This window comes from Camelus dromedarius, chromosome 19, assembly GCF_036321535.1.
Source record: "Camelus dromedarius isolate mCamDro1 chromosome 19, mCamDro1.pat, whole genome shotgun sequence".
In the NCBI taxonomy this organism is placed as follows: Eukaryota; Metazoa; Chordata; class Mammalia; order Artiodactyla; family Camelidae; genus Camelus; species Camelus dromedarius.
In genome coordinates this window covers 900,317-925,264 of record NC_087454.1, presented here as the reverse complement: position 1 = coordinate 925,264, position 24,948 = coordinate 900,317, and the positions used below count along the sequence as shown (strand labels likewise).

Below are 24,948 nucleotides of genomic sequence, written 5' to 3'. Positions count from 1 at the left end.
AGATGACAACGGCAGTCTGTCGAGAGCAGCACTGGGCACTGGAGAACGTCTGAGGGCTTACCTCTGGGGGGACGTTTACCATGCTTTCCTGTGACGTTTTGCATTTTAAACCATTCGCCACTGACTGCTTACATCCCAAGAATAAGCAGAAGTCCGTACATGCACGACCGAGCCCTTGTTAAGGTCGCCGTCGGGTAATTCTGCTTCTGAATTGTAGTGTGGGGAGCACAACCTGTAACTTGAATTTTATACGTCACTTTTCACGCACCTGCATTTTCTTCCTTACTTAACTGTCAGACATAAGTTTGTTCTGCATAAAAACGTGCGGGAGACTGATCATACTAACAAGAGAAGATGAAGACGAGGGAGGCGCACGTGTGGGCCTTTTCATTTTAACTGCAAAGCTGGAGTTGAGACGTTAGAGACAGAGCAGGGGGACGTAAGATCATCTTTGCGTGCAGCTCCGTCTTCTCCGTCGTCTTTCCTGCTTCGAGGAAGCTGTGTTCTTTTGGGGACGCGCAGATGTGCTGTGAGCTTGTGCTGAGATTGAGGGGTTTTTTTTACATCTTTTTAATAGAGAATTCCTGTTGCTTTTACGTGACGCTGCACAGGTGTTATTGGAACGAACCCTGGAGGAGGAGTGAGTACCCTTTCCTCTACAGGGGAGGCAACGCCACGCCTTACTTTCTAAAAATAAGTACACGTTTTGTTTGTGTTTTCTGAAGGAATAAAGTGTGACGTTTTGTTATTAGAGTATTTTAAGCTCCAAATTTGTGAGCGATGACATACAGAAATTCTTATTTTTTTAAATGGGTGAAGTGTCTGTGCTGATGAAACAAAGCCCCCAGCGTAACGGAGGTGTTTGTCAGGAAGGGGAGACATGAACGAGCACGTCTAGGGGTCAGAGTCCCTTTGTCTTTAGGGCCTGAAGCTGAGCTCAGTGCAGCCTCAGGGACCTGCGGTCCAGGCCTTGGGATGCTGCGGGCCCTCGCGCGGAGGGCAGGGTTGGCAGCATTTCTGGGGACACAGCCTAACACAGTCCCAGAGGGACAGACCCTTTCATGACAGCTGCTCACTTAGGGCAGTCCCGAGGAGGGGCCTGGCTGGTCCCCCAGGTCCCGCGGCCTCCTGTAGCCCAGTCATTGTGGACGGAGAGTGACCGGGCCCCGAGCTTGTCCTGGTCTCGGGGACGGGGACTCTGTGCCTGGCAGCCCCGCAGAGTTCCAGGGTTTGAGTGGGAGAGGGGTGGGGCCCTCTGCCAACGGGGGGTGTTACTCTAGAATAAAGGCGAGCAGAGGTGCCGGCAGACAGCAGTAGTGAGCGGGGAGTGGGAGCCCAGAAGGGTGCCGCGGGCCGCACACCCGTTCGGCTCAGCTCCAGGCTGAGGCTGTGCTTCACTGAGAAGGGGACGGAGGCACAGAGACTCTCCACGCCCACCAGGGCCACCCAGCTGACGGGCAGAAAAGCCGGGGTCCAGACATGATGTTGTGCTTTCATCCTTCCAGGGTCTGGCCTCCCCAGGATGGTCTCCATGCTGTGATGGCTGCGTGCAGACCAAGGCCAGGGCCCAGGGAGGGCGGTGAGCCTTGGCTTCTGCACGTTCGAGGCCCGAGTTCCAATGAAAAGAGCCAGGTGGGAAGGGTCTCTCCAGGGAAATGCCCACGCCATGTGGCTGTGGACTTCCTCTGTCGCCAGAAGCAAGTCCCAGCTCCCGGAGCGCCTCCCGTGTATGGGTCTGCACCTGCTGTCCGCCACACTCAGGGCTCTGTGTCTGGCCTCACTGGGCCTGACGGATGGACGCATAAAGGCAGCCTGTCCATGACGTCCTCCCGGGAGGCCGTGGTCACTGGAGTCCCCCGAGTCCGGGAGCAAGGCCTTCAGCGCAGTTCACTCCCAATGGGGTGACAGCTGCAGAGGGTCCTCCCAAGAGGCCAGGGCAGGCAGGGGCCTGGGCCACACCCCAGGGACGTGGACATGGACGTGGACAAGGGGTGGCCAGGTGCCAGCAGTTAAGACGGAGACTCTGGCCTGCTGTGCTTTGCCCACTTGAAGGAAGGTGCAGACACTTCCTCTAAATCCCGGACCTTCTCCTAAGCCTCGCGTACATGGCCTTCCCATCCGACAGGCCAGTGAGTACCCATAGCATTCTCACCTGGCTGTTTGGGGATCTGTTGTAACTTCCTGTTGCTTCCACTGTTTTTCTAAATGTCCATTGACGTTTTCACTGAAAAGACGTGACCAGCATGTTGCCATCTGTACATTTAGAGGTGGCACAGATACTGCTCCTGGAGCCTGGCTTCACCGAGTGGCTTCTGCTCTGAATTATGAGAACACAGTCGCTGGCCGCGGGTCAGTAGCAGGTACTCAGGGAGCGGCCGTACCGCACGCCGTGCTGGGACCACGTGGTGCGACGTCGGCGATTCAGCCCCTGCCGGTCATTTGCGTGGAGGAGGCACCCTTGTGACAACACCTGTTTCTTCCCCGAACATCCCGCCGTGTGAGAGAGTGTGTGTGTGATGTGTGTGTGAGTGTGTGCGTCTGGAGGAGGCCGTGTGGGCCGGGTTCGGCTCTGCTCCTCATGTCCCAGCGGCTTCTTCCTAAATGAGCTGAAAAGGAAGCGCTTTTCTCCTGCAGTTGAAATGACAACATAAACCAAACAGGCTGATGCTTGTCCTGACTAATTTTCTGTCCTTAATCTTGTTGAATGTTGAGAAGAGAGTTGTAGGAACAGCCCGCCACTGTGAGTGCCACGGCGGGGAGGTGGGGGCTCAGCCAATGGAAACATTTTTCATCGTTTGTGGTGTCGTATCTGCACTTTCAGTCAAAACAACAAGGCCAACGTTATTATACGTTTAAAAAGAAACTCGTTTCCAAAAGCCTCCTGGCTGAGATAACAGGCGTCCTGGGCTCCTGCACACTCCCCCTAACTGGGACCTGTTTCCTGGGTGGGGTCCCGGCCCCTGGGCCTGAGGTTGGGGGGAGGGTGGGGTGGCTCCGGGGCACGTCCTGTGTCCCCAAGGCTGGCACGTCTGGGACTGTGTCTGATTTGCTTTATGGGAAAACACATCCTTCCAGTCAGTCATGTTGGAGGAACAGAAATTCCCATGACGCACATTAAGGGGTCTGTTTCGGAGGGAGGTCCGAAGGAAAATCCCGGCTCTGCGTTTTCTCCTGCAGGAAGATTTCATGCTGTAGCTGAGTTTCTGTGCTCCGTGGTCTCTTCAGACCCCCTCTGACCCGGAGCTCTAGCCCCACCTGCGGTGTGCTGCCTCTGTCTTTGCATCCGACCGTCTCACCGACTGCGTGACATCTGTGCGACCAAGAGGTAGAAACATCACTTGGCATGTGCCGTGGGGCTGGGAGAAGCCTGCCAGGAGCCTGTCCCTGCTGTGGGCGCTGGGAGAGCCCGGCGGAGACACCCCACCAGACCCAGGCCTTCAGCAGTACCTCTGCCGCATCTAGTCGTGGTGCGGAGAGTCAGGCTCTGCACTCCAGCCTCGGCCCTCCCACAGTGGGAAGGCTAAGCCCTACCGTGACTAGCACCTACTAATGTCTGAGATACGTGGGGTCTTAACCCATTGAAAACTCCAAAATAAAGCTGTCTAAGTGAGGAGAACTTTTACTGGAGCAGCAGGTTTTTGACAGTGACAGTGTGGGTCTGGGGTGAGCCCTCGTGTCACCGGGGCCTTGGGGGCTGGGGCAGCCCTCACTCCACTCCACGTGGAGCTGATACAACTTACTGGGGAGCAGGTCAGATAAGCTCTTTAACCAAAGAGCCGTCGGATCCTCAGAGCGACGGCTGCCCTGTTAAACTCAGCAGAGTCTCCACAACGTGCTGCCTACCCGGCGTGACAGTTTTCTCTCGGTGCCAGACGCATCTAAGCGAACCAGGGCATCTCCTCGCCTTGAGGAGCGTAGGTGCTAACTGGGTGACAGTAAGAACGCACTGTTCACAGACACACACGAGTGGACGATGGTGCCGTGCAGACTTATCAGTGCCAAGGTGGAAGTGTGGTGATCGAGGTTGGAGTGAGGTCTGCAGGAAGGCGGATATAAGTGGGCCCTCGGCCAAAGCAGGAGATGTGGCTGAGAGATAGGAAGAGGGAAGGCACTCCAGGTGGGTGGAATGGCGTGGAGGCAGGAGTTGGTGAACTGTGGGGGCCGCGGGCAGGCTGGCAGGCGGGTTGGACCAGCCGGGCCACACTGGAGCCCGGCAAGACACACACGCCTATGGCCTAACCCTCTGCTTCTGGAGCTGCCCACTCGTTCTCGCGTCTTAGCGCCACACCCTCCCTGCAGCCAACAAACACCCTGGCCTCCACGCTTCTGCTAGGTGCCCGGCCAGGCCCTCTGGTGGCCCTGTCTGCCTCCGGCCCCCGCCACACATTGCTGTGGGGGCCACCAGGCTTCGAGCCCTTCAAGGACAGAGACTCGTGCCTGCATCCTCAGCGCCCGACTCAGCTCAGTGCCCAGTACTCAGCAGGCACCCGGTCAGGATTCGTGGGAGGTGGGAGGTGAGCTTGGGTGCAGAGAGGAGGGCAGAGGACAGACAGCCCTGAACTGTGGCCTGGATTCTCCGACAGAGGTGCGGCTCTAGTCCCTGAATGGCCTCCTCCCCACCGCGGCCCCTTGGTAGGACCGACACACATTCTGCTTCATCCCGTAAAGGAAGGGAAACCCCACCTACAGGCTTTGCAGGCGGACGGGATGCCCTGGCTGGGCTGAAAGGAATAATAAAGCAGGCGGATAGAACAGGATGAGCAGATGGACAGCCAGGCTCGTCAGAAGCCGGCCGTGCCTGTGAGCTCGCCTGCACGGTCACCGCACGCTTGCCGCACAGTGGAGTGGAGGGGACAGTGTGGGTCTTTTTTATTTGATCTCCTGAACCTCCCTCCTCAGAGAGGAGCACACAGGCTCTCTCCCCTGAGTTAATCACACCACCGAGTTCCTACCGACACAGCAGGATGGAAGACAGGTGGAGGTCAGGCATCTCGATTTAATAGCGTCCAGTGACGCTGGTGGAAAAGAAGGCGAGGGAAGAACTGAGCAACCCACAAGCCTCACTGGCAGTAACGTTTGGGACCCCCCCACCCCCGTAGTACGGACAGTGTCCTTGTCAGAAGACATCAGCCTTCTGCCCCCTCCAGCCGTGAGAGGGAGGCGACCTCCAAGCCCGTCCCCGCCGGCGGCTAAGCGCGCCAGAGCCCCTCCCAGGTGTGCGCTACAGCGTGCCCGCCTGCCGCCGCGGGTGCGCGCATCGGCCGGCTTCCCGCGGCCCAGGGCTGGGGAGCTCAGCTTTGTAAAGGTAGCCGTTACTCTGACAGGTCCCGAGACGGCTGACACCTGGATTTAGATGTTGTGAACTGATGAGCGCAGCGTGACAGCTGGAGCTCCTTGTTAGTGACAGTGATCATTACTGAGGACGTCAAGTGGGAGACCGAGCACACGTGGAGGCCTGGAGTCTCGTTTTGGACCCACGCACAGTTCTCACTTACACGTGCACATGTCTCCAAGTGCACCGCCCCCACGTGCACACGTCCCACGGGCACCCCCCCCCACGGGTACACATCTCCACATACACGCATCTCCATGTGCACCGCCCCCACGTGCACGTCCCCAAGTGCACGCGTCTCCATGGGCACCCCTGTACGTGTCTCCACGTACCTGCGTCTCGATGGGCACCGTCCCCACGTGCACGCGTCTCCATGGGCACACCCCCCCGTACGCGTCTCCGCGTACATGCGTTTCGATGTGCACCGCCCCCACGTGCACATGTCTCCATGGCATACACCCCCTCCCCCGTTCGCGTCTCCACCTACATGCGTCTCGATGGGCACCGTCCCCACGTGCACGCGTCTCCATGGGCACACCCCCCCCGTACGCGTCTCCATGTACATGCGTTTCGATGTGCACCGCCCCCACGTGCACATGTCTCCATGGGGACACCCAGACCCCGTACGTGACTCCACGGTATGCGTCTCCACGTCCACGTGCACAAGTCGTATCTTCCCGCCGGTGCTGCCTTTCAGGAGTGAGAGCAGGCTTGGGGATTAAAACAAGGGACTCGCCGTCCCCTTCACCCCTGCTCCACCGGCCGGTGCCCCCGCCAGTATCTGGGACGGTCCCTCCTCCTGGCCTTCGGCTTCCGCCTGCCTTCTCAAGAAACTCGCCATCCGCCCTCCTCCACCATCAGCATCGTGAGGTGCTCAGATCCTCCCCGTCTTTAAGAAGTGCACCCTTCTCCTCCTCGCCCATGGAGCCACAAGGTGCGGAGGGGTCGGCTCTCCTCCCTCTCTCCCTCTTCCCCTCATCCGCTTCCACCCCCGCCCCCATCACTCCATCAGAGCAGCTCTTCCAACACCCCGGGACCTGCTTCAGCTCCGGAATCCTCCTTGACGCCCGGGCCCCTCCCCAGACATCCCCCTCCCCCCGTCATGTGCCCTGCAGTGTCCTCCGTGGAGGAGCCTGGAGCTGGACTGATGGTGGCTCCAAACATCAGCTGCTCCCGCGCCCATCCTGGAGGCCGGGTCGGGGAGGGAGAGGCTGGATGTGGGTAGGGGGAGGCCAGGTGGGGGAGGGGATAGGCCAGGTGGGGGGGCGGGGGGGAGGGGAGGTCGGGTTGGGGTAGGGGGGAGGCTGCGTCGGGGAGGAGGGGCCAGTGGGAACCTGGCGGGCCCCCTGGCATCAGCAGGGCCCCAGCCGACAGCCCTGCTGTATGTGAAGCTCCTGTTCGTAGGGGTTTTTTTCTTCACTTTTTCTCTGGTTACTGCAGCACCTAATTTAAACTCTGATCACCAGCAGGAAGCAGCCCAACCCCACCAGTCTCACCCTGCACACCCCTACTTTCCCAGCTGGTCCTACCCGCCGTCTGGGCCATCCCGCCGCCCTTCACCCTGAGACAGGAGATGTGCTCCTGCTCCTGTAAATGTCCTGATTCTCCTCAAGATGAGCGTTTGCCCTGCTCTGTGGTTCTGTGTCCTCTCTCTCTGGAGATCCTGTTTACAGTGTCGCACACTTCCAGGGGGTCACGTTGGCATTTGCCTCCATGTGTCTGAATAATGCGCTTTTATTGCTGGTCCTTGATGCCCTCCCTCCAGGCAGGCATCTGTTCGGGAAACCCTTCTTCAAAGCCAGAGCTCTGGCCCCGGTGGCCCTGGCCCCATGCTCTGTCCTCTTGTGGTTTGGGTCCCGGTGGGTTATGTTCGGTGTCGCTCTGTCCTGACTGAGCAGTGATTCCATTCCAGGAAACCGGCCCTGTTTTCTGTACAGCTGCCCCTTGCTTACGGTGGAGCTGACCATTGTTCTTCTCCGTGAGCCTCACTTTCTGTGTGCTTATCACCCACTTTCCCTCAGTCACCCAGAAGGTGTTCAGGCCCCTGGGTCGCCGTCAGGCATGTCTCCCGGAGCAGACCCTCTGGAGCCTTCTGGCCTGATCCCACCCGGACTGGTGGGCCGTTGCCGTCCCCTACTTTCCAACGTCCTTTTAAAGACTCCGTGGTTTGGTGAAGCACAATCTTGATTACTCTCCTGCGAATGCTGCAGGGAAGCGAACATTTTTTGCCCCAGCACATCTGAAAGTATCCCTGTTCGTCCTCAGAATCAGTCAGGCAGCTGAGGTGCATTTACTATGTTGGAGGTACTTTTCCTTCAGAACTCTGCAGCTCTGCTCCCTTGCCTTTAGTTTTCATGTTTCCGTGGGAACCCAGGCCACTCTTCCTCCTTGTCCCCACGACCCCTGCACAGGCATCTCGGTCCCCAAGCTCTGAGACCCTGTGGGACTGGCATCTAGTCCTGGCCGGAATCTGGGTGCTCTGCAGGGCCTTTCAGTCTGGAAACGCATATTCTGCTTTGATCAATTTTCTGATTTCATTTAAGATAACTTCTGTCCTTACTCTGCCTCTGGAAATCCTATTATACTGACCTCTTGAGGCCATCTTCCGATTTTTATCTTCCCTGTTCACAGCTACATCTTTTTGCTCTACTTTCTGGAAGGTTTCTTTAATTTGATCTTCAAAATCTCCTCTTGAATTCTTAATTTTCTGAATTTTTTTCAACTTACAAATCTTTTTTTTCCCAAACTGTCCTTCTTCATGTTGGCTTTGGTTTCTTTGATGTCTTCCCTTATTTCTCTGAAGACATTAGCGATGGTGTGTGTGAAGTTTTCATTCCGTTCTGTTTTTTAATTACCTTCTCTGTTTGTTCTGTTTCCTCCAAGCTGCTGTTTTCCATTTGCCTGTTGTTGCCTGATTGGTGTCTTCCGTAAGTGTGGTTTTCCTCACATGCCTGTCTCCTAATCCTTGGCTTTCTGCTCATGTTTAGAAGTGGGGGACTGAAGAGCTGGGCGGGGGTGCTGAGGACGTGGTTAGAGCGTGGTGGCTTTCGGTCATTCTAGGTGCTCAGAAGGGCCATTCAGATGGAGACTAAGCCCAGAGTAGAGTTCCCAGCCTCCCCGAGAAGGGGACCAGCCTGACCCCAGCCTCCCCCCATTAGGGGACCAGCCTGACCCCAGCCTCCCCCCAGAAGGGGACCAGCCTGACCCCAGTCTCTCCCCAGGAGGGGACCAGCCTGACCCCAGCCTCCCCCCAGAAGGGGACCAGCCTGACCCAAGTCTCTCCCCAGGAGGGGACCAGCCTGACCCCAGCCTCCCCCTGGAAGGGGACCAGCCTGACCCCAATACCCGGCTTGGGGCCGAGGAGTCTCAGGGTTCAGAGTACAATCTACTTACCTTTCCTGTTCTCCACGTGGTGGCCCCAGCCTTGCGGGGCCCAGTGGCCTTCTCCAACAATGAAATACTATCCCAATGCTGTCAAAAAAGTGAATTGAAGCTAGAACATTCCAATGATGGAGCAGAAATAAAGCTTGTGAGGCCAGTTTATGTCTCTGATACCAAACCTATGCCCACAGTCCAGCCATGATCAACTTTGAATGTCCATCCTCAGTGACACCGTAATCCACATGGTCAAGTAACTAATGCTCTATTCTGGCCTTTGATCCCCACGTGACCTGATCCAGATTTGATCACAGACTGTCCTGTTGTCACAGGGTTCATGTCCAGCCGATAAGACAAACCAGTTCTGACTGAAGATAAGCATGAAAGTCAAACCTTGCTTTGTAACTTCTTTTCTTTCTTTGCTCAAAGGTTCCATTTGTAAAAATATTCAAGTTGTATAGTGTTTTTTTTAGTTTGGATGCTAGTTTGTAGAAATCCAAAGGTCAGCTTTAGGCCAGTGGCTTCATTTCTTTAAAAATGAGGATGGAAAATGGAACTCCAGCAAGAAGCTGGTTTTGAAACTGGTGAACATATGCCCTCAATTTATGACAAGGGAGGGGAGCAGGCGGCTGACCCTTAACTGTTGTCAACTGAGGACGTTTAAGGAAAAAACCTTGAGTTCAGACACTGTAGTAGCTGAATTGGGGAGGACGTTTAAGGAAAAAACCTTGAGTTCAGACACCGTAGTAGCTGAATTGGGGAGGACGTTTAAGGAAAAAACCTTGAGTTCAGACACCGTAGTAGCTGAATTGGGGAGGACGAGATGCTGATACACCTCCCTTGGTGGGAAGTGAGCCAATTCGTTATGTGGTTTTTGGAGGTTTCATCATCTGAGATGTGTTGTGGGGCCACCCTGACTGGCAGAGTGAGAGGACTTGTGTGCAGGAAAGGGATGCAATGAATGGTTAAGTAGGGTCTGAAACTTACTCCAAGATGGAATGCACAGGATTTACTGTAAATATCCCTAACACTACAAAAATGGAAAGTAGAAGACATGAATTAATTCATAGTAATTGATTTTATCAAGCATAGTCTAAAGAACAAAATCTTTGAAATCCCTGAATGTTGCCCATTTCCTTATTCTGGCTGATCTGTTCATTTCTGAAGTCTTAACTTCTGAACCCATCATGATTTTTTTTTAAAGAGGGTAGAAACCCTACCTTTTTTGAAATAGATCTGGAAAGGCTTTGGTTCACTGTTGCCCTAAAACTCGGTGAAGCATCAACTCCCGAGTTCCCACGCTCCCGCAGGGGGAGGGGCTGCAGCCCCGCCAGGTGCTCCCGAGCAGTTAGGGGCTGACCGAGTCTGTCTCCTTTACAGGTGGGAAGGAAAGGATGAAAATGAGGTGGGCAGATGCAAGGAGACCGGCAAAGTGCACGTGACCGTGGATCTCAAGTACTACCGGCCCACTGAAGTGGTGAGGACGCGGGGCCGGGCAGGGCGGGCCACGTGGGCGGGGCGGGGCCACGTGGGCGGGGCGGGGCGGGGCCACACGGGCTGGGCGGGCCATGTGGGCGGGGCAGGGCCACGTGGGCGGGGCGGCCACGTGGACAGGGTGGGGCGGGGCCACGCTGCGCCAGTGGTGCGGTGGGGGGAGGCTCTCTGACAATCCTACACGCGCGGCCACGCCCCACGGCTCGGGCCTCTGTCACCTCCGGTGCGCACTTCCCAGACCAGAGTCCAGGTGGCTGGATCTGAGATGTTCTTCTCGCCATGAAATCCACTGCTGAGTAAAGGAAAACCAGGGTCCAACACACCCAGGGAAACGGTTGCTTTCAGAAATGGAGGTTCATGTCAAAGGCAGAGCTCATCAGCTGAGTCCCTGGCTGATGGCCGAGCCCGGGTCCCTGCAGGACGTCTGCCTCCCCAGGCCCCGCGACCTGCAGGGCTGGAGACCAGGAGGGCCGCTGCTGCCGGGGTCGGCGCTCACTCGCACACTCACGTGCACACTCACACGTACTCACACTCTCCTGCACACCCGCCTGCACTCACAGCCCGAGCCCGGGAGCCCTGCACACTTGTTAGGCCTCAGCTCCAGTGTCGTCCTGCTCATGAACCCTTTTCTGGCCACATCGTTCCACCGCCGGAGTTTCTGCCCTCCCCTGTCCGTGTGATGCGCCGCACGCAGCTATATCACAACAGCTGTTTTAATTCATTGTGCTCACCTGTTTTCTTGTTTTTCTCCAAAGAGTTTCTCCAAACTGTGAACTCTTTGAGGATAAGGACGTTTCAGTATCTTAGACGATAACAAACTCAGAGCTTGACACACGATGGACGGGCGGGTGGTGGGTAAAGGCCTGCGTCTCTAAATACAGGACTTCCCACAGTGAGAGATGACGCAGAGGTTGTTAGAAGGTAACCTCCTGCTTTCCCCAATTATAAAAACTTCCCACTTGGTGTTGTCACATTACTGTGGTCCCCCTCTGGTGACTACACTCAGTGTGCAAAATGTCCCTAATGGTGACAGAAAGCAGGTGTCTTTAGAGAGAAGTGCTCAAACCTGGTGATTGCCTAGTGTCTGTTAACTGCGAAGGGAGAATCCTTTTGGACTGTTCTGCCTGCGTTTTGAACCACATTCCTGTCTGGCGTACAACCTCTGCGGGACCGGGCAGCCCGGGGAGGGAAGGCTGAAAGTCAGCGCGTCCGCACTGAGCACCCCTCGAAAGGTCTCGTTTCAGACAAAAGAAGGAGCTTCATTCCATGCGCTCGTCCGCACGAGGGTGAAGGAGGGCAAGCAGCCGCGAGGGGAGCGGGCTCGGGCTGGGCATCATCCTGCCAGGCCGGGCCACGCGGGGCTTCCCTGCCAACAGTGGTGCCCTGAGCTGCTGGGGTGGGTGCACCCGGGAGAGGATGTGCTGGGGGCGGGGGGCACACCCGCCGACACAGCAGGGCCTGTCTGGAGCCCCATCTCTTCGAGAGGGGTGCCCCAGCCGCCCCTTCCCTGAGCTCTGAGATGCCCTGAACCGGCTCATCCCGTGGGGGGGAATTCCTGAACCAGCAGAAACCATGACCCTCTCAACAGCTGAAATGCGGCCCCCTCTCTCTCCTTTCTCAAAATAGTTTCAAAAGTTAGGAAGTCGTAAGAGTGGCCTGGCAGTCTTCTTCCTTGGGCAAGGCGTGGGGCTGAGGACAGGACGAGAGGGCTCGCCGAACAAGAAAAGGGCCCTTGGGCTAATGAGACGGTCCTCTGAGTCCGGCCGACCCTGCTTCCTGCTGAGACTCTCCCCACGTTTCTTTGGTTCGTAGAAACGTCACCACCACACCCGTCGTGCAGGTCCGTCTGCCAGGGGGTCATCTGCGCGTCAGAGCCGCGTCCTGTTTCACAGGCTTGCTTTTTCTTCGTCTCTCACTCTCCTCCGATTCCCTACACTGCTGGGTTGTGGACTTTCCGCTGCGCTTCATCTTTCTCAGCCTGCAGGCTACACTCGTCCCGTCCCTGCCTCTCGGCCTCGGTCTGCGGGGTGGGCTCCTCGCCGACAGGCAGACCTCACTTTTAACCTCGTTTCTCAGAGCGGTGGTTTTCCCAGAACTTGGATTGACTTAGCCTTCCGCTGAGCCACCCCGGAGGAGGGCGACCGGGACGGCAGGCCGCCCCGGGAGGGAGCTCACGCACAGGTTCGGGGCCGACAGCTCCAGGGAGTCGTGGGCATGAATCCTGCAAACCCCTGGACATGGGGTGGCCCAGCCGTTCTCCCGCGTCTGAGTCGTGATCCCCCTTCTCTGGGTCAAGTCCATCCCACCGGTGCTTCTGGCAACTTCTCATTCTTCCTCGAGTTCTAGAGAAGTGTGTTCTCCTGACTGGCCTGTCTCGCATCCTCAGCACGTGGGCCACTCCGAAGCCAAAGGCATAAGCTAGATCTTAAAGTCAGGTGGCTCCAAGGATGACCAAAAGAAAAAATAACCGTGAAGAAAACGGAGGAGCGGTGGGGAGCAGTAAGGACATCTCAGGCCTCGGAACACCAGCATCCTTAAGCCAGACCCAGGGAGGTAAAGCTCTGGGTTGTTGTTTGAATGAGAGTCAGACCAAGGCTGGCTGTTTACCTGTGGTGGGCCAGGGCGACCCCCAGGGAGACCACCAGGGAGCCGACCTCAGGGCCGATCACGCTTTCCTTGTGGGCTTTGCCACCACAGAACCTTCAGGCCTGCTCCTGCGCCAACAAGGGGACCTGAAAGTTTTTGTCCTGCACAGAGGACCCTGGCGTTCAGTTAGAACCGATTTGTGTTCCCTCCCTGTAAAGCTCTGGGCTTCCCTTGAATGTCTGGGAGTTCTGCTGCCATGGAGAGCTTGACCCCGGACATTAGACCTTCAGGCTCCCATCGCCCCTGCATCCCAGCATTTGGTGATGGCGATGTCAGTACTGGAGCTCTGTGCCTCTCCAGCCTCCTGGCCTGTCCCCAGTGTTCTCTGCATGTGTCCATGTGCACAGAGCCCTCGCCACCTGCGTCCACACCTGGACAAGCAGTGGCGCTGACCGCTGAGTTCAAAGCTGTCCCTCACCAGGTGGTGACCCGAGGCAGGTGCCTCCACAGTGCCTCTGTTCGCCTGTCTTTAAAAATGGGATTAAGAGTAGAACCTCTTTGAGGGGAGGGCATAGCTCAGCGGAAGTGCGCGTGCTTAGCGTGCACGAGGTCCTGGGTTCAATCACAGTGCCTCCATTTAATTAGTTAATTAACTAACTTAGAAAATTAATAGAATCTCTTCCAAAGAGTTGCTGGAGAATTGATGGGGTCGGTGATACAAAATGCTCCTCCAAACAGTGTCTGGCTTACAGTAAAATACCCAATATTTATGTTGTTATTTATTTATTCATTCAGCAAGAATTTGCCACACCCCGTGATAGACCCTAAGAATTCAGCAAAGACGAGGCGCAGCCCTCCCGTCCCCTGGAGATGTAGGTGGAGGGTGCGGCTCGGTTACCACACCCAGTCCTTATTCCAAGCAGAATGACATCGTCGGTGAATGGCGCGCATTTACCACTAAAAAGCGAATAGAGAGCATGGTAGGATCAGAGCTTGCAGCAGACAGTGACGTGCACGCACACGCTTTGGCTTTTTTATTCTTGCTTTATCTTGGTTTTTGCCCTTTCCGATCCTCTGTCTGAAGATTCAGCAGCTGTGCAGTGGAATTGTGTAACTGTGGGAAGTCAGTCCTGACCTATTGACTCAAAATAGCCACAAAGATGCTTTCTTTCTGTTTGAGATTTTTCAACTTGGAAACTTCACAGAAGTCGGACTAAGGAGCATTCACCCTAATGTGCCAAATCTCTGACCACACCCAGTGGTCAATCCACGTAAAAAAAGAGAAAACCAGGTTTTTTCTGTTTTTCAGTGAAACTTGTTTCTGCAGAGCGTTTTAGGAAGGGGCATGGGAAACGCATCCACAGGTCAGCATCGAAGTCACCTGTTGTTCCGAAACACCTGAATTTAAGTTCTGCCGGCGACGGAACTGAATTCCTCCTCGTGGGGTCCTTTCCTTTGCCGTGCACTTCTCGCGCTGCGGTACTTCTAATGTGCTTAGTTGTGCCTGGCATTTGTTGTATTTGCTTAGCCACATAACGTTTAGTCCCATTCTTTACAGACAGTAGAAGAAATCCTGATTAAATTCTAGAGCTGGGAGAGTAGCGACTTCAAAACCCAGCAAGCTGCTCAAAACGGACACCTTCCTTCAGTAAAAACACGCGGCCTGTTTCTAATCAGATTACCGTGTGCTTGTCGAGTTGTCCTCTCAGCAAACTTTTCCTAATATTTTCCTGTAAATGCTGTTGAGTTAAATGGCCCATAATTGCTAGGCTATCTCCTGGCCCTGTTTGGAATACAGCTGCGTAACACTTTCCAGACCCCAGGAACCTGATCTGTGGGCAGAAGGCTCGTACACACACCAGTCAGCGCTGCCCCGCCACCTCCACGCACGGGGTCGGAGACTGGGCCTCTCCTCCCTCCCGCCTCCTCACGCCTCCCACCCGCCGAGCAGGAACTCCAACCCTCCCTTCCTGCCGCCCCCCCACCCCGCCCTCCTGACCCCTCCGCTCTCACCAACCCCCACTCTGCTTTGCTCCCTCCAGGTTCCCACGGGTGGGAGCCAGTGCAGGGCGAGTCCCTCCCTTTCTGGTCCCTGGGCCGGTCCGGGGGGAGGCTGGGCGGCTGGCTCCGTGGGCTTGAAACTGCACATCCCCACATCCCCACACCCTCTGCCTTCAGGGCCGCCAGACCGCGGGGGTGTGGAGTCCGGCCGCCAGTGCCGCCCCCAGTGCTTCCTCTGCTCTAGTTCTCTGAACTTCTCACTGCTTGTGCTTTACAGATAGTCTGTGTCTCTAAGTCGCTGTTTATGTATTCTCGGCCTCGCTCCTGGCTCTTCGCAGTGATCTTTCTATCCTCCCTTAATCGCACTGGCCTCGCCTGCCCTTTCCCTTCCTTGGACTTAACCAGCAGAGCTTGAAGTTCCAGTCTCTTCAGCGGATCCTCAGCTATTCCAGGGGGCGGACCCCATACTTCACAGGACCCCTGCGAAGCCCCCAGAGCGATAACATTCCTCCCAAAGCCTGTGTCCTTCCCTTGGCCACTGTCCCCTCAAGAATGTCTCGTCCCTAATGAGATAATAATTGTGTCCCGACTGGAGTGCCCCCAAGTTCCTCCTGGTTTTCCTTGAAGCTGTTACGATTAGATCCAGATTAGGATGATGTCATTACAGGTTCGAAGGTCTCTGTGACTGTGCATAGCTATGTGCCTTCCCTTATTTGAAATGTTTTTTTGCGCATCCTGGAAACTCTCTAGCATCCTTACTGCAGACGCTTGCATTCCTGGCACCAGTAGGGAGTTCCTATAAAATCTGCCTTTCTTCCCAGAAAGCCGTCCAGGTCCTGACTGCCTTCATGTGTAATCATAGCGGTGACCTCTTGCCATCTGGGAAATAAGCTCCAGAATCTTGGAAGCCCCTCTGGGCCTCTGCAGCCGCTTCCCTGGGGGAGAGCTGGGGTCCACCTGCCGGGCGGGGCCCAGGTGCCTCGCAGACCGAGCCCTGCGGGAGGCGGGGTCTGCCCTCCCCACTTCAGCCTCATCCCCTGCCCGGCCCGGCCTGTGAGCTCTCCATCCCAGAATTTGAGAAGCCCCGATTGGCCACTCTTTGCCTGCTTTTCACGCGGCTCGGCAGTGGTCTCCCTGCTCGAACAGCCGTATCTAACTTCTGAAGTAACAGTAGTTCAGGACTCTGTTCCCGGAGCCCTCACAGGTAACACTGTCCCTCTTCCTGTTTCCTGCTCTGCTCTGCTTTACGCTCCCAGCAAGGCCAGCCCTTCCGACGTCGTGCCCGGTGTCTGCCCGGGGCTCCTGCTGGCCTGGGCCTCGCCCTCGAGCCGCCCCGGCCTCGCGCCCACACCCCGGACTCCCGCAGCCCGGTTTCCTCGCTCACTGTCGCACCTGCCAGCGCAGCTGACGCGCGCTTGGCGGCCGTTGTCAGAAATCTCCGAGGTCGTGTGCGCAGCTGATGGCCTTGCTGACTCCGAGCGCGGCTCTGTCCTACGCGGTTACACCTCGTGTGCTTGGCCTGGCGGTAAATCCCTGCTTCCATTCACCACTGTTTAGAACAGACTGTACTTAAGGGCAAACTGCAGCCTTGCCTTTTGTGACGCTGCAGAAGGCGTCCCTGGTGGGGGAGGCGCGCGCGGCTTCGTGACGCCTGGTGTGAGAATACCGCAGGTCCTGAAGGTTTCTCCAGTTTTTGGCATTCATTACAGCAATCCTTTAAGTAGGCATTCATCGTGAGCACATAAAATACAATTCTCATTTCCCTTCAGCTTCTCAGAAGATGTCAGTGTTTATAAAACAGATTATCCTCATGTGATTGCGGTCTTAGAGATTTACTGCAAAAGGAGTGTCTGTTGAGTTCCTGCTGTGGACGTGAGCCCTCGTAGCACCGTGGGATGGACGCGGGCGGGCGAGGGGAGGCCCCTGTCCGACAGTGACTGTCCCCAGGTGAGGGGGCAGCGCAGAGCTGTGGGCCAGTCCAGGGCGGGACCAGGGGAGCTCACTGAACCGGGGCAGTGGAGGCGAGAAACACAGAGAGAGATGCCAGGACGTTGCAGGGAGGGGGACCAGGGGTTGGGAACCAGGTCGGATGGTGCCGTGGTGGACGGGCAGGATGTGCGGGTTAGCAATGAATGGTGGTGGCGGCCTAGATGCCAAAGCCCCCCCCAGGGGCCCGGGGAGAGGTCTCACTTGCAGTGGGGGCATCGAGCTGGCGCTGGGAGCTGGTGTAGGGAGGTGAGGTTTAGGGCCAGACATGCAGGAGGAGAAGTGAGGCCCTGGGAGGAGCACTGGGGGAGGCAGGTGTGGGAGGCAGGAGCTGGGTGGATGCAGGAGTTAAATCTCAGGAACAGGTTGTGAAGAAGTCGGTTACGAATTCACACACTAAGCATTTGTATCCACAAGCCATAGGGCTGACTAAAGTGCCTTCGCCCTCGGTAATTATCCCCTGTCTTCAAGGCTCCTCGAGGCTTAAAGGACTGACACCAAAGAGCTGCCATTAGCTGGCAGTGATTGCCATCTCGGTCCAGGCAAAACTGAATTTCAGACGTAAGCAGAGACCTCATTTCAAATTGATGTGCCCTGGAAGGCCGGATGCGACGCGCTGGAGAATTCTCCAAGATGAAAGGGCTCCCGTAAGTACAGGTGCCTGGCGCTGCGTGTTGCCGCCTTTGTTACTGTCATCATCTTAATCATCGTCATCATCACCGTCAGGTTCTCCTGTGGCATCGCTAGTATCAGAAGACATCTGAGCGGACTCCCTGAGCCCTTTGCTCCTGAGGTTTTCTTTGATTTAAATGTTCACTTCTGTACCTGGACAGCTTCCTGCAGAAAGGATGTTGGCTCTCAGCACCGCCAGCCCTGATCTCCTGCCCCAGGGGTGGAAGCGGTGAGGGTGGTGAGAGAGGGGGCGTGGAGTGGGCGACCTTCTCTGATTCTGCCTACACTCCGCGTCCCCGGAGGCTCTCCAGGCCTGAGAGCCAGCAAATTCCTTGGCTGCTCCCAGAATTTAGGTATCGCTCACAGGCCAGAGATCAACTGCCAAAGAGAAGACCCCAGACCGCGTCCCTCCCTTATCTGCCGACCCCACCCCCTCCTCCCCGGAAATGCTCCTGCAAATTCTCTCTCTGCCGGATGTCACCTTTACAGCCTCAAATCTGTCTTGCTTCCCTGCTGCCGTCGTAACAAATTATCACAAACTTAGCAGCTTAAAACTGCGCAGATTCTTTATCTCGGCGATCTAGAGGTCGGAGGTCTGCGTTGCGTTTCACTGGACTAAAATCAAGGTGTTGACGAAGCTGTGTATCTTCTAGAGGCTCGACGGTTCTTGGACGACGGGGGATTCTGTTGGCGTTTAATCACCAGGCCCCTCGCTGGGCCACGGCGCTTTCTGCTGTGCGGCAGGCACGTTCTCAAGAAGAGGTGGCGGACTCCAGTTAGGGGCGGTTTTACGTGTCATAATGTGCTCGTTACACTCAAAACACAGCTAACACGCACTGGGCGGCTGAGAACGCCGTGGAACGTGGCTGGTCTGAGGGGGCAGCAGGCATGGGACAGCAGTGGGGGTCCTTGGGGGGCGCGCCTGGGGGGGCTTGTGGTTTGAACGAGAGACACAGAGCCCTCGCGGGGGACGGGAGGCGCCCCGGGGTGCACCGCGGGCGGGGACCCTGTGCTTTCTTCCTTCCGTCTCCTTCCTCGTGCATCCCCGCCTTCTCTTTCCTGGCCGCGTGAGTCTCAGAACCAGCCCCGTGTTGTCCTCAAGCGCCACGAAGCCACCTGTCTTCTGACGCACGGTCTCTGACCACTGGCCGGTCACACTCCGCGCTGTCCTCTCCCCTGTTCCTTCAAGTTTCTTAAACCAGTCTTGTGCTTGAGACTGAACCTTAGACGCTTTGCAGCTGTTCTGATGATCGAAGGGCCACGTGGGGATCCGGACGGCCTTTCTTTCATGAGAGAGATGAGTTCATCTCATAAACACGGGTCCTCAAACTGTCATTCCCAGAAGGTCCGTCTAAACAGGCTTTTTTTTTTTAACCATATTCTTCCACTTTAGAATGAAACATCTCCCTGTTTCACAGGGATTTTGTTGAGAATGAAATCAGTTCTGTGGGCAGTGCTGCTATGGAGACCCCGAAGGTTTGATGTTCGGGTGGTTTCTGGTGCTTTCGGAGAGCGGGTCAGCAGCGGGGAAGTGCCGAGCTGGACCGTCCGACACCCTGTGCAGCTCCTGGGACTGTGGCAGGCTCACGGCTCACGAAGGCCAGTTAGGGAGATGTTGAAGAAAAATACTTGCTGCTGCTTTGGTTTTAGTTTTGGAAGATGGGAAGGTCTGTATCCCTTCCCGAAATCCTGAAATTTCAAAGAAAGTACAGTGGTCGTTTGAGTATGTGCTGCCGGCTTGCATTATGAGTTTTAAAGGCCTGAGTCTCAGCGGTTTTATTCCCAGTCCTCAGACTTCCCCAAATCTCCTCAGAGCTCCTGACAGCTCTTCTGTTGTTCCCATGGTCACGCAGGGCGGGACGCTTTCCCGCCGGCCTCAGTGGGCATACTGAGGACACGGGAGTTACTGGTTCCAGGGCCGTGCACACGTCAGCCCAGGGGAAGCCTCCCGGCCCCTCAGGCACGGGTCCCCCTGGACTGTGCGTGGGGTTCCCGCCCGGGCCTTGGGGCAGGAGTGACGGCGGGCGGCTCTGGGTGGCACAGGCGGGGACAACCTGAGGAGCGCACGTTTGCCCCTCAGAGAGCCTGTCGTGCTTTCCAGACAGCTCGGCTGCAGGCAGGATCACCCAGACCCACCCGGGAGCCCATGGCCGGACGGGCGTGGGCAGGTTCGCACTGCCTCTGTGTGTCCGACCGTGAAGCCAAATCCACGTTCCGGTCCTCCCGCCCCCGTCTCAGTGGGGCTCCGGCTCCCAGGTGAGGGGAGCGGCCGGCGAGGGCAGCTCCTGCTGGCAGTGTCACTTACGCTGACACGTGCGGGAGTCAGAGTCCGTGGGTCCGTGGGTGCGATGAGGAGGAAGGAGAGAGCGAGGGTGTGGGCAGAGTGGCTGTGATTTTCCTGTGGGTCCTCACGCCGAGCGCGGGCCCTGAGAGGACAGAGGGACCGCTTTCCCGTGGGCTGTGCATCCGGGATGGGGGCCTGTTCTCGGGTTGGGTGTGAATCACCTCCCACCTGCCCCCAGAGGGGATGGCGGGTCCCAGGGCGCGGCCCCCTCCCCTGGCTGCCCAGGGAGGGGACGTGGCAAACAGCCCGGCGGGCCACGCCCCACCCCAGAGGGAGGGAGAGGCACCCGATACCTCCACAGCCCGTCGGCGAGTCCGGTCGGCTCACCCCCTCTGGACCGCGGTGCTGAGGGAGTGGCCCTCGCCCCGCTCCTCTTGAATGTGTTTGCGGAGGGCCAGCCCTTCCCTGTGGTCATCGGGTCTGTGTGACTAAATACAGACGGAAGCCTGACGTCTGTCCCCAGCGGCCACCTGCCTGGCCGCGTCTCTCCCCGTCCAGCAGCCTCTCAGCGTGGCTGGGCCCTCATCGTCCCCTGCTCACAGCGCGATCAGTTTGGGGTGAACACGGTGCCGTGGCCACCGCTTTCAGCGCTCTGTGGCAGGGACCACTGCCCGTCTGTGTCCGCTTGGCGCCGTGTCCGTGTGTCCAACTCAGACCCCCTCCTCCCCTGCCCTAGCTGATAACCCCAGGGGGCTCTGCTCCCAGCCTCCTCCAAAATCCAAACCAAACACCCATTTCACACTGGAAACACTCTCCTTTCCCTTTCTGCATTCTTTCTGCATTTTTCATGATGTGGCTCTTTTTTTTTTTTAAGCAATTCAGTCTCTTTTCTGTCCTCCTTGCTCGGTCTTTACAATTTTTCCAGACACCTGGACTTCACGCCCGGGTCTGTGTGTCACGGGCGCAGACGTGACCTGTGCGCCTGGTTCTCGGCCTGAGTCCAGGCGAGGCGGCAGCCTTCCTGCGCCTTCTGTCTGGGCACCTGGTGCCGGACGCGCACTGAGGACCAGAGGCGCAGCCGTGGCTGCTCACGGAGACCATCGGTGCCGCGCTGGTCTGTTCATCTCGAGGAGGCACGGGCAGACTCGTGGCCGGGCGATCGGGAGTGAAGACAGAGCCGCACTTGAAAGCCGGGCGTTCCGTTATCTTCCTCTTCAGCCCGACTCACCGCCCGCTGCCCGGGCGTCTAAGTGAATGGTGTTGTGCTCAACCGCACAAAAGTGCTGGGAGGGTAAACGCCTGTTTGAAGCACGCTGAGAGCGCACAATCAAAGACGCCAAATTGGCGTGAATCGGTATGATTGTTACCAGCGGAAACTCCCCAGGCCTCTGGATTAACGTGCCTGCGTTAGTCAGCACCCCTGGGCCCGCCCTGAAGCCCCAGGCCTCTCCCTTCTCTCTCGGGGGCGTCTGTCCATCCAGGTGTTGGAGGGACTCAGAGGGGGTCGTGGAAGTTTAAACAGAGGACACGTGTCGGGTGCCGGCAGACCTGGGGCGAGGGGCTGGAGCAGGTTTGTGGGGCACGTTCTGGGGTGACTGTCCCGAGGCCGCCTGGCGCCGGCACATTCCTGTCCCATGTCGTCATCCCGTGTGGCCGGCTCACGCAAGCTGACTGCAAAGATGGCTCTCCCAGCCTTCCCGAGGCACTTAAGGGGGAAACCAGGGTGCCCCGGCGGTCTCGGGTGCAGACGGACTGGCAGCACAGAGATAAGCAAGGTGGGCTGAGCTGTGGGAGTTGTGAGGCGTACCCCAAATTGCAGGCTGTGGGGGGGCGGGTTCCCTGCCAACAGCAGCAAAACGGGTTCCCCCTTCACTCCCCAGCGATGTGTTTCACTTTGGATGTAAAAGCCAGTGCTGTTCTGGGTGTACAACTCCCACCACCCGTGCCCTTAGGGAAGTGACCAGAGACCAGTTAAAAGTGAACTGTCCCCTCCGGCAGTGAGCAGAATGCAGGCGTGCTGTTAAGGGCGGCCCCTCGCCCATGGCTCCCAGCCTGGGATCCGGGAAGCTGGTAAAAGTGCAGTTTTCTGGGGCGCATCCTCCAAGCAGGTGCGCAGTGTGGGGCCCAGGCCTCTTCAGGGACGGGGTGGGTCCCCGGTCGGGGCAGCGGCACCCCGTCTGCCGTCGGGTGACACAGCCAACTCGGCTCTCCCCACCTGTCTTCAGCCTCGTTGAGAGTCAGATGAAGGCTGGTTCTCCCCCGGGGAAGCGTGTGATTCCCGGCATTAATCCTTCCCCCCCAGGCGTCCACGCCGAGCGAGTCAAACCGCAGTGGGGCTCGCCCCGTGCCCCGCTGGCCCCGTGTGCTCGCTGGGCCCCGGTGTCCTCTGTGGGGTGTATTTCCTAAATGCTCGTCCCAAGCGGCTAGAGCTTCCACATGTGTCATCTGGTGATGTCGTCCCCTCCACAAGTCGGTGGCCAAGCCCCCTGTGACTCCGGTGGGCACTTAGGGAACGGTGCTGGCTCTCCCCTACCCAGCAGAGTGTGGAGATACTCCGCCCCCGGGGAGGGGAGTCTTGGGACCTGCACGGTGAACTTGGCAGCCTCAGAAGATCGTTCACCGATGAAAGTTGATGGTAGCAATGTGGGAGTCGAGGCCTTGGGCCCAGACAGCCTTAGTTTCCCCCAGCGCCTTCGAGGAGACGCAGGTCCAAGTGCGCTGCAGCCGAGGGCTCCCTGGCCGCGTCTTCGCAGCCGTGCGTCTTGGACTCTTTGTGACAAAGCTCCCCCCCCCCCAGTAGCGCCCTGTGCACCTCTCTGATCGGCTGAAGGTTTGTGACACAAGACCTGCTGATTCTGGGTTTGATGACCGAGCACGCGAGCCCCACGGACGTGCACGGGAAAGGGGAGAGGGAGTGAGCTGGCCACGGCAGGCAGCAGATCCATCAGTTTGACTGATCGTCTCCGCCAGGCTGACGCGTGGGTCCGCTGCGTCGTTCGGGCCGCAGGCGTGTGTGCGCACAAAGCTTCCCCGTCCGGTGGGCGGGGGTGTTGGCCGAGTGCTGGGACCGGCCGACTTGACAGACGTGCTGAGGTAAACAGCCTGGCTTCTGCGGGGACGTGTTGACAAGCAGTGATTCTCGGGAAGCCCCCAGCTGAGCCTGGGCTCAGACTTCGGGGATTTAGACAATATGAAAACGATTTTTTAAGATCTGAAGTCCTTTCCATCAGGCGAGCTCGTTTGGTTGGGGTTTATGTTATCGTTTTCTATACACATGCGAGTTTTACTGTTTCCCAGAAACAGTCAGGCAGTTAAGCCAAAGCCGTTGTGCGAGGTGCAGACTCGTCCCCCCCGAGGGCCCCGCTGTCGAGCTGGGCAGGTTTACAGCTAAAGACGGTTTCCAGGGAGAGACACGACTTTCTCCTTTCCCCCAAACTTCAAACCCTCAGTTCTAGCTCGAAAGCCTGGTTCCAGCGTGACTCCCTGAGAAGCCTCTCTTCCTCTCTTTCTCTGACGGAAGCACCATCTCAAGGCTGCGTGAGGGCAGCTTCAGAGTCTCAGGAGGCCGAGGGCTGAGCCTTGTTGGCTCCCATGAGCTCGGCCCGAGCATCTGGCCCGGCCCTGCTGGGGCACCAGGGCAGCTGTCCTGCGGAGGTCCCTGGGTCCGACCCCCAAGGGGGTGTGACGCGCTGCCCTGCAGTCGGGCTGTCCTGGAAGCCGCCTTCTGCCTGCGACCTCCAGTCACTCTCAGGCCCCCGGCTCTCCTCTGTGGCACAGGCCGTGCTTGCCCCGCCCGGTGGCCTCAACTGCAAAGCCAGGAGCAGAGTTAGGCGACGCGTTCAGAGGACACCAGCCATCCAGCCACCTGCAGGAGCGAGGCTGGGAGCCAAGACAAGCCGGCCGCAGGTCCACGGATCCTGCTCTCCCCCAGCGCTCCCCCGGGCAGGGGTGGCGGCCCTGCTGGGGCACGTCACCCGCCGTGTCACCTGTCCTCCTGTGGGGCTGGCGCTTACCTGAGCGGTGCCGCTGGTTCACATTTAAAGGAAAAGCCAAAGCTGTGAGACACGGCCCAGGGGGACGTGAGCCCCGGTGGTTCCTGGCTTTCCCGGGTGACAGGGCTCTCCCCTGGGGCCCCGAAGGCCCACCTGCTGTCAGGGTGTCCGTCGGAATTCTTAGAGGAGATGGCGCGACTGAACAAGAAGAACGTCCTCCCAGAGTTTACGGAGTTTGTAATGCGCAGAGGTGGAGGACAGACCTGCTTCTCCCACGATCTGAGCCAGTTCATCCCACTTGTCCAAAGTGATGGCACTTCTCCCCAGGACCCTCTTTGTTCCCAGACTACATCCTGAGCAGTGAGGCCTGGGCCGCCCGGTGGCAGGTCCCCACCCCACCGGGTCCCCACTCAGGCCCGTCCTGCTAGGGACAGCCTGGCGGCTCACTGGCGGTGCTGGTGGAGAGGGCCTGCCTGGCACCACAGTGACCGCCTTCCCACCCAAGAGGCCTGGGACACGCCGCCTTCTGTTCACGCGAGTCCTGGCCTCGTGACAAGTGGCTCGTGGCCACGATCTCCAGGCCTGACGGGGTGAGGACCAGACCTTCCCCATCGGTGCTTCTGGACAACTCCTCTCTGAGCCATTGACGTGGGTGGAAGGGGTTTATGTTGCTTACCCCTTTCCTTGTAGGAAATGCATAGGAAGTTTAATTTCCTGTGTGACTAGGGGGTGCGCAGCCTGTTTGGTGAAGTTGGTGCAATGATACATCGGTCCTTGGAACGTGTTCCTCCCAGAAGTCATGTTTCAAGAGCTGTTAGGGCCTGGCGCTGCCCGGTCAAAGCCTGTTTTCCTGGGAACATATCTAAAGTGCTAGTTAAAATACTGTGACTAGTCCCCAGGGTGGTTTCTCTCTGGAGGCGCATGTCCTGAGCTCCAGACCTGGTCCTTCCAGAGTGGGCGGTGGGGAGGACAGGAGGCAGCCTCTGGGGTCAGCCCGTGCGGTGCCCCCCCCCGACCCGGCGAAGCTCTGACTCCTCATGCGGGCTGGCCAGTCTGTCCTTAAAGCATCTTCTCCCCTTTGAGGCCTGGAAGGACCTTTATGTGACGGACGGGTCAGGGATGGGAAGATAGATGCTTTGAAAAATCAGTCTTTTGACCTTGAAGCCTTACAAGTGGGTTTTGCTTTTCTTCAAGTCACAGAAAAGCATGGTGACCAGAGACGT

At 57.6% G+C, this 24,948-nt stretch overlaps 1 protein-coding gene across 5 annotated transcripts in view; it reads left to right on the top strand.

Annotated features, from left to right (window-relative positions):
- GMDS (GDP-mannose 4,6-dehydratase) overlaps positions 1–24,948 on the top strand; it is a 455,535-nt gene that overhangs the window by 385,795 nt on the left and 44,792 nt on the right. For all 5 annotated transcript variants that reach the window (XM_064476118.1, XM_064476119.1, XM_064476117.1 and 2 more), the window contains one exon: positions 10,091–10,187. In XM_064476118.1, coding sequence (XP_064332188.1) covers positions 10,091–10,187 — 97 coding nt within the window. The remainder of the gene's footprint in view (positions 1–10,090; positions 10,188–24,948) is intronic.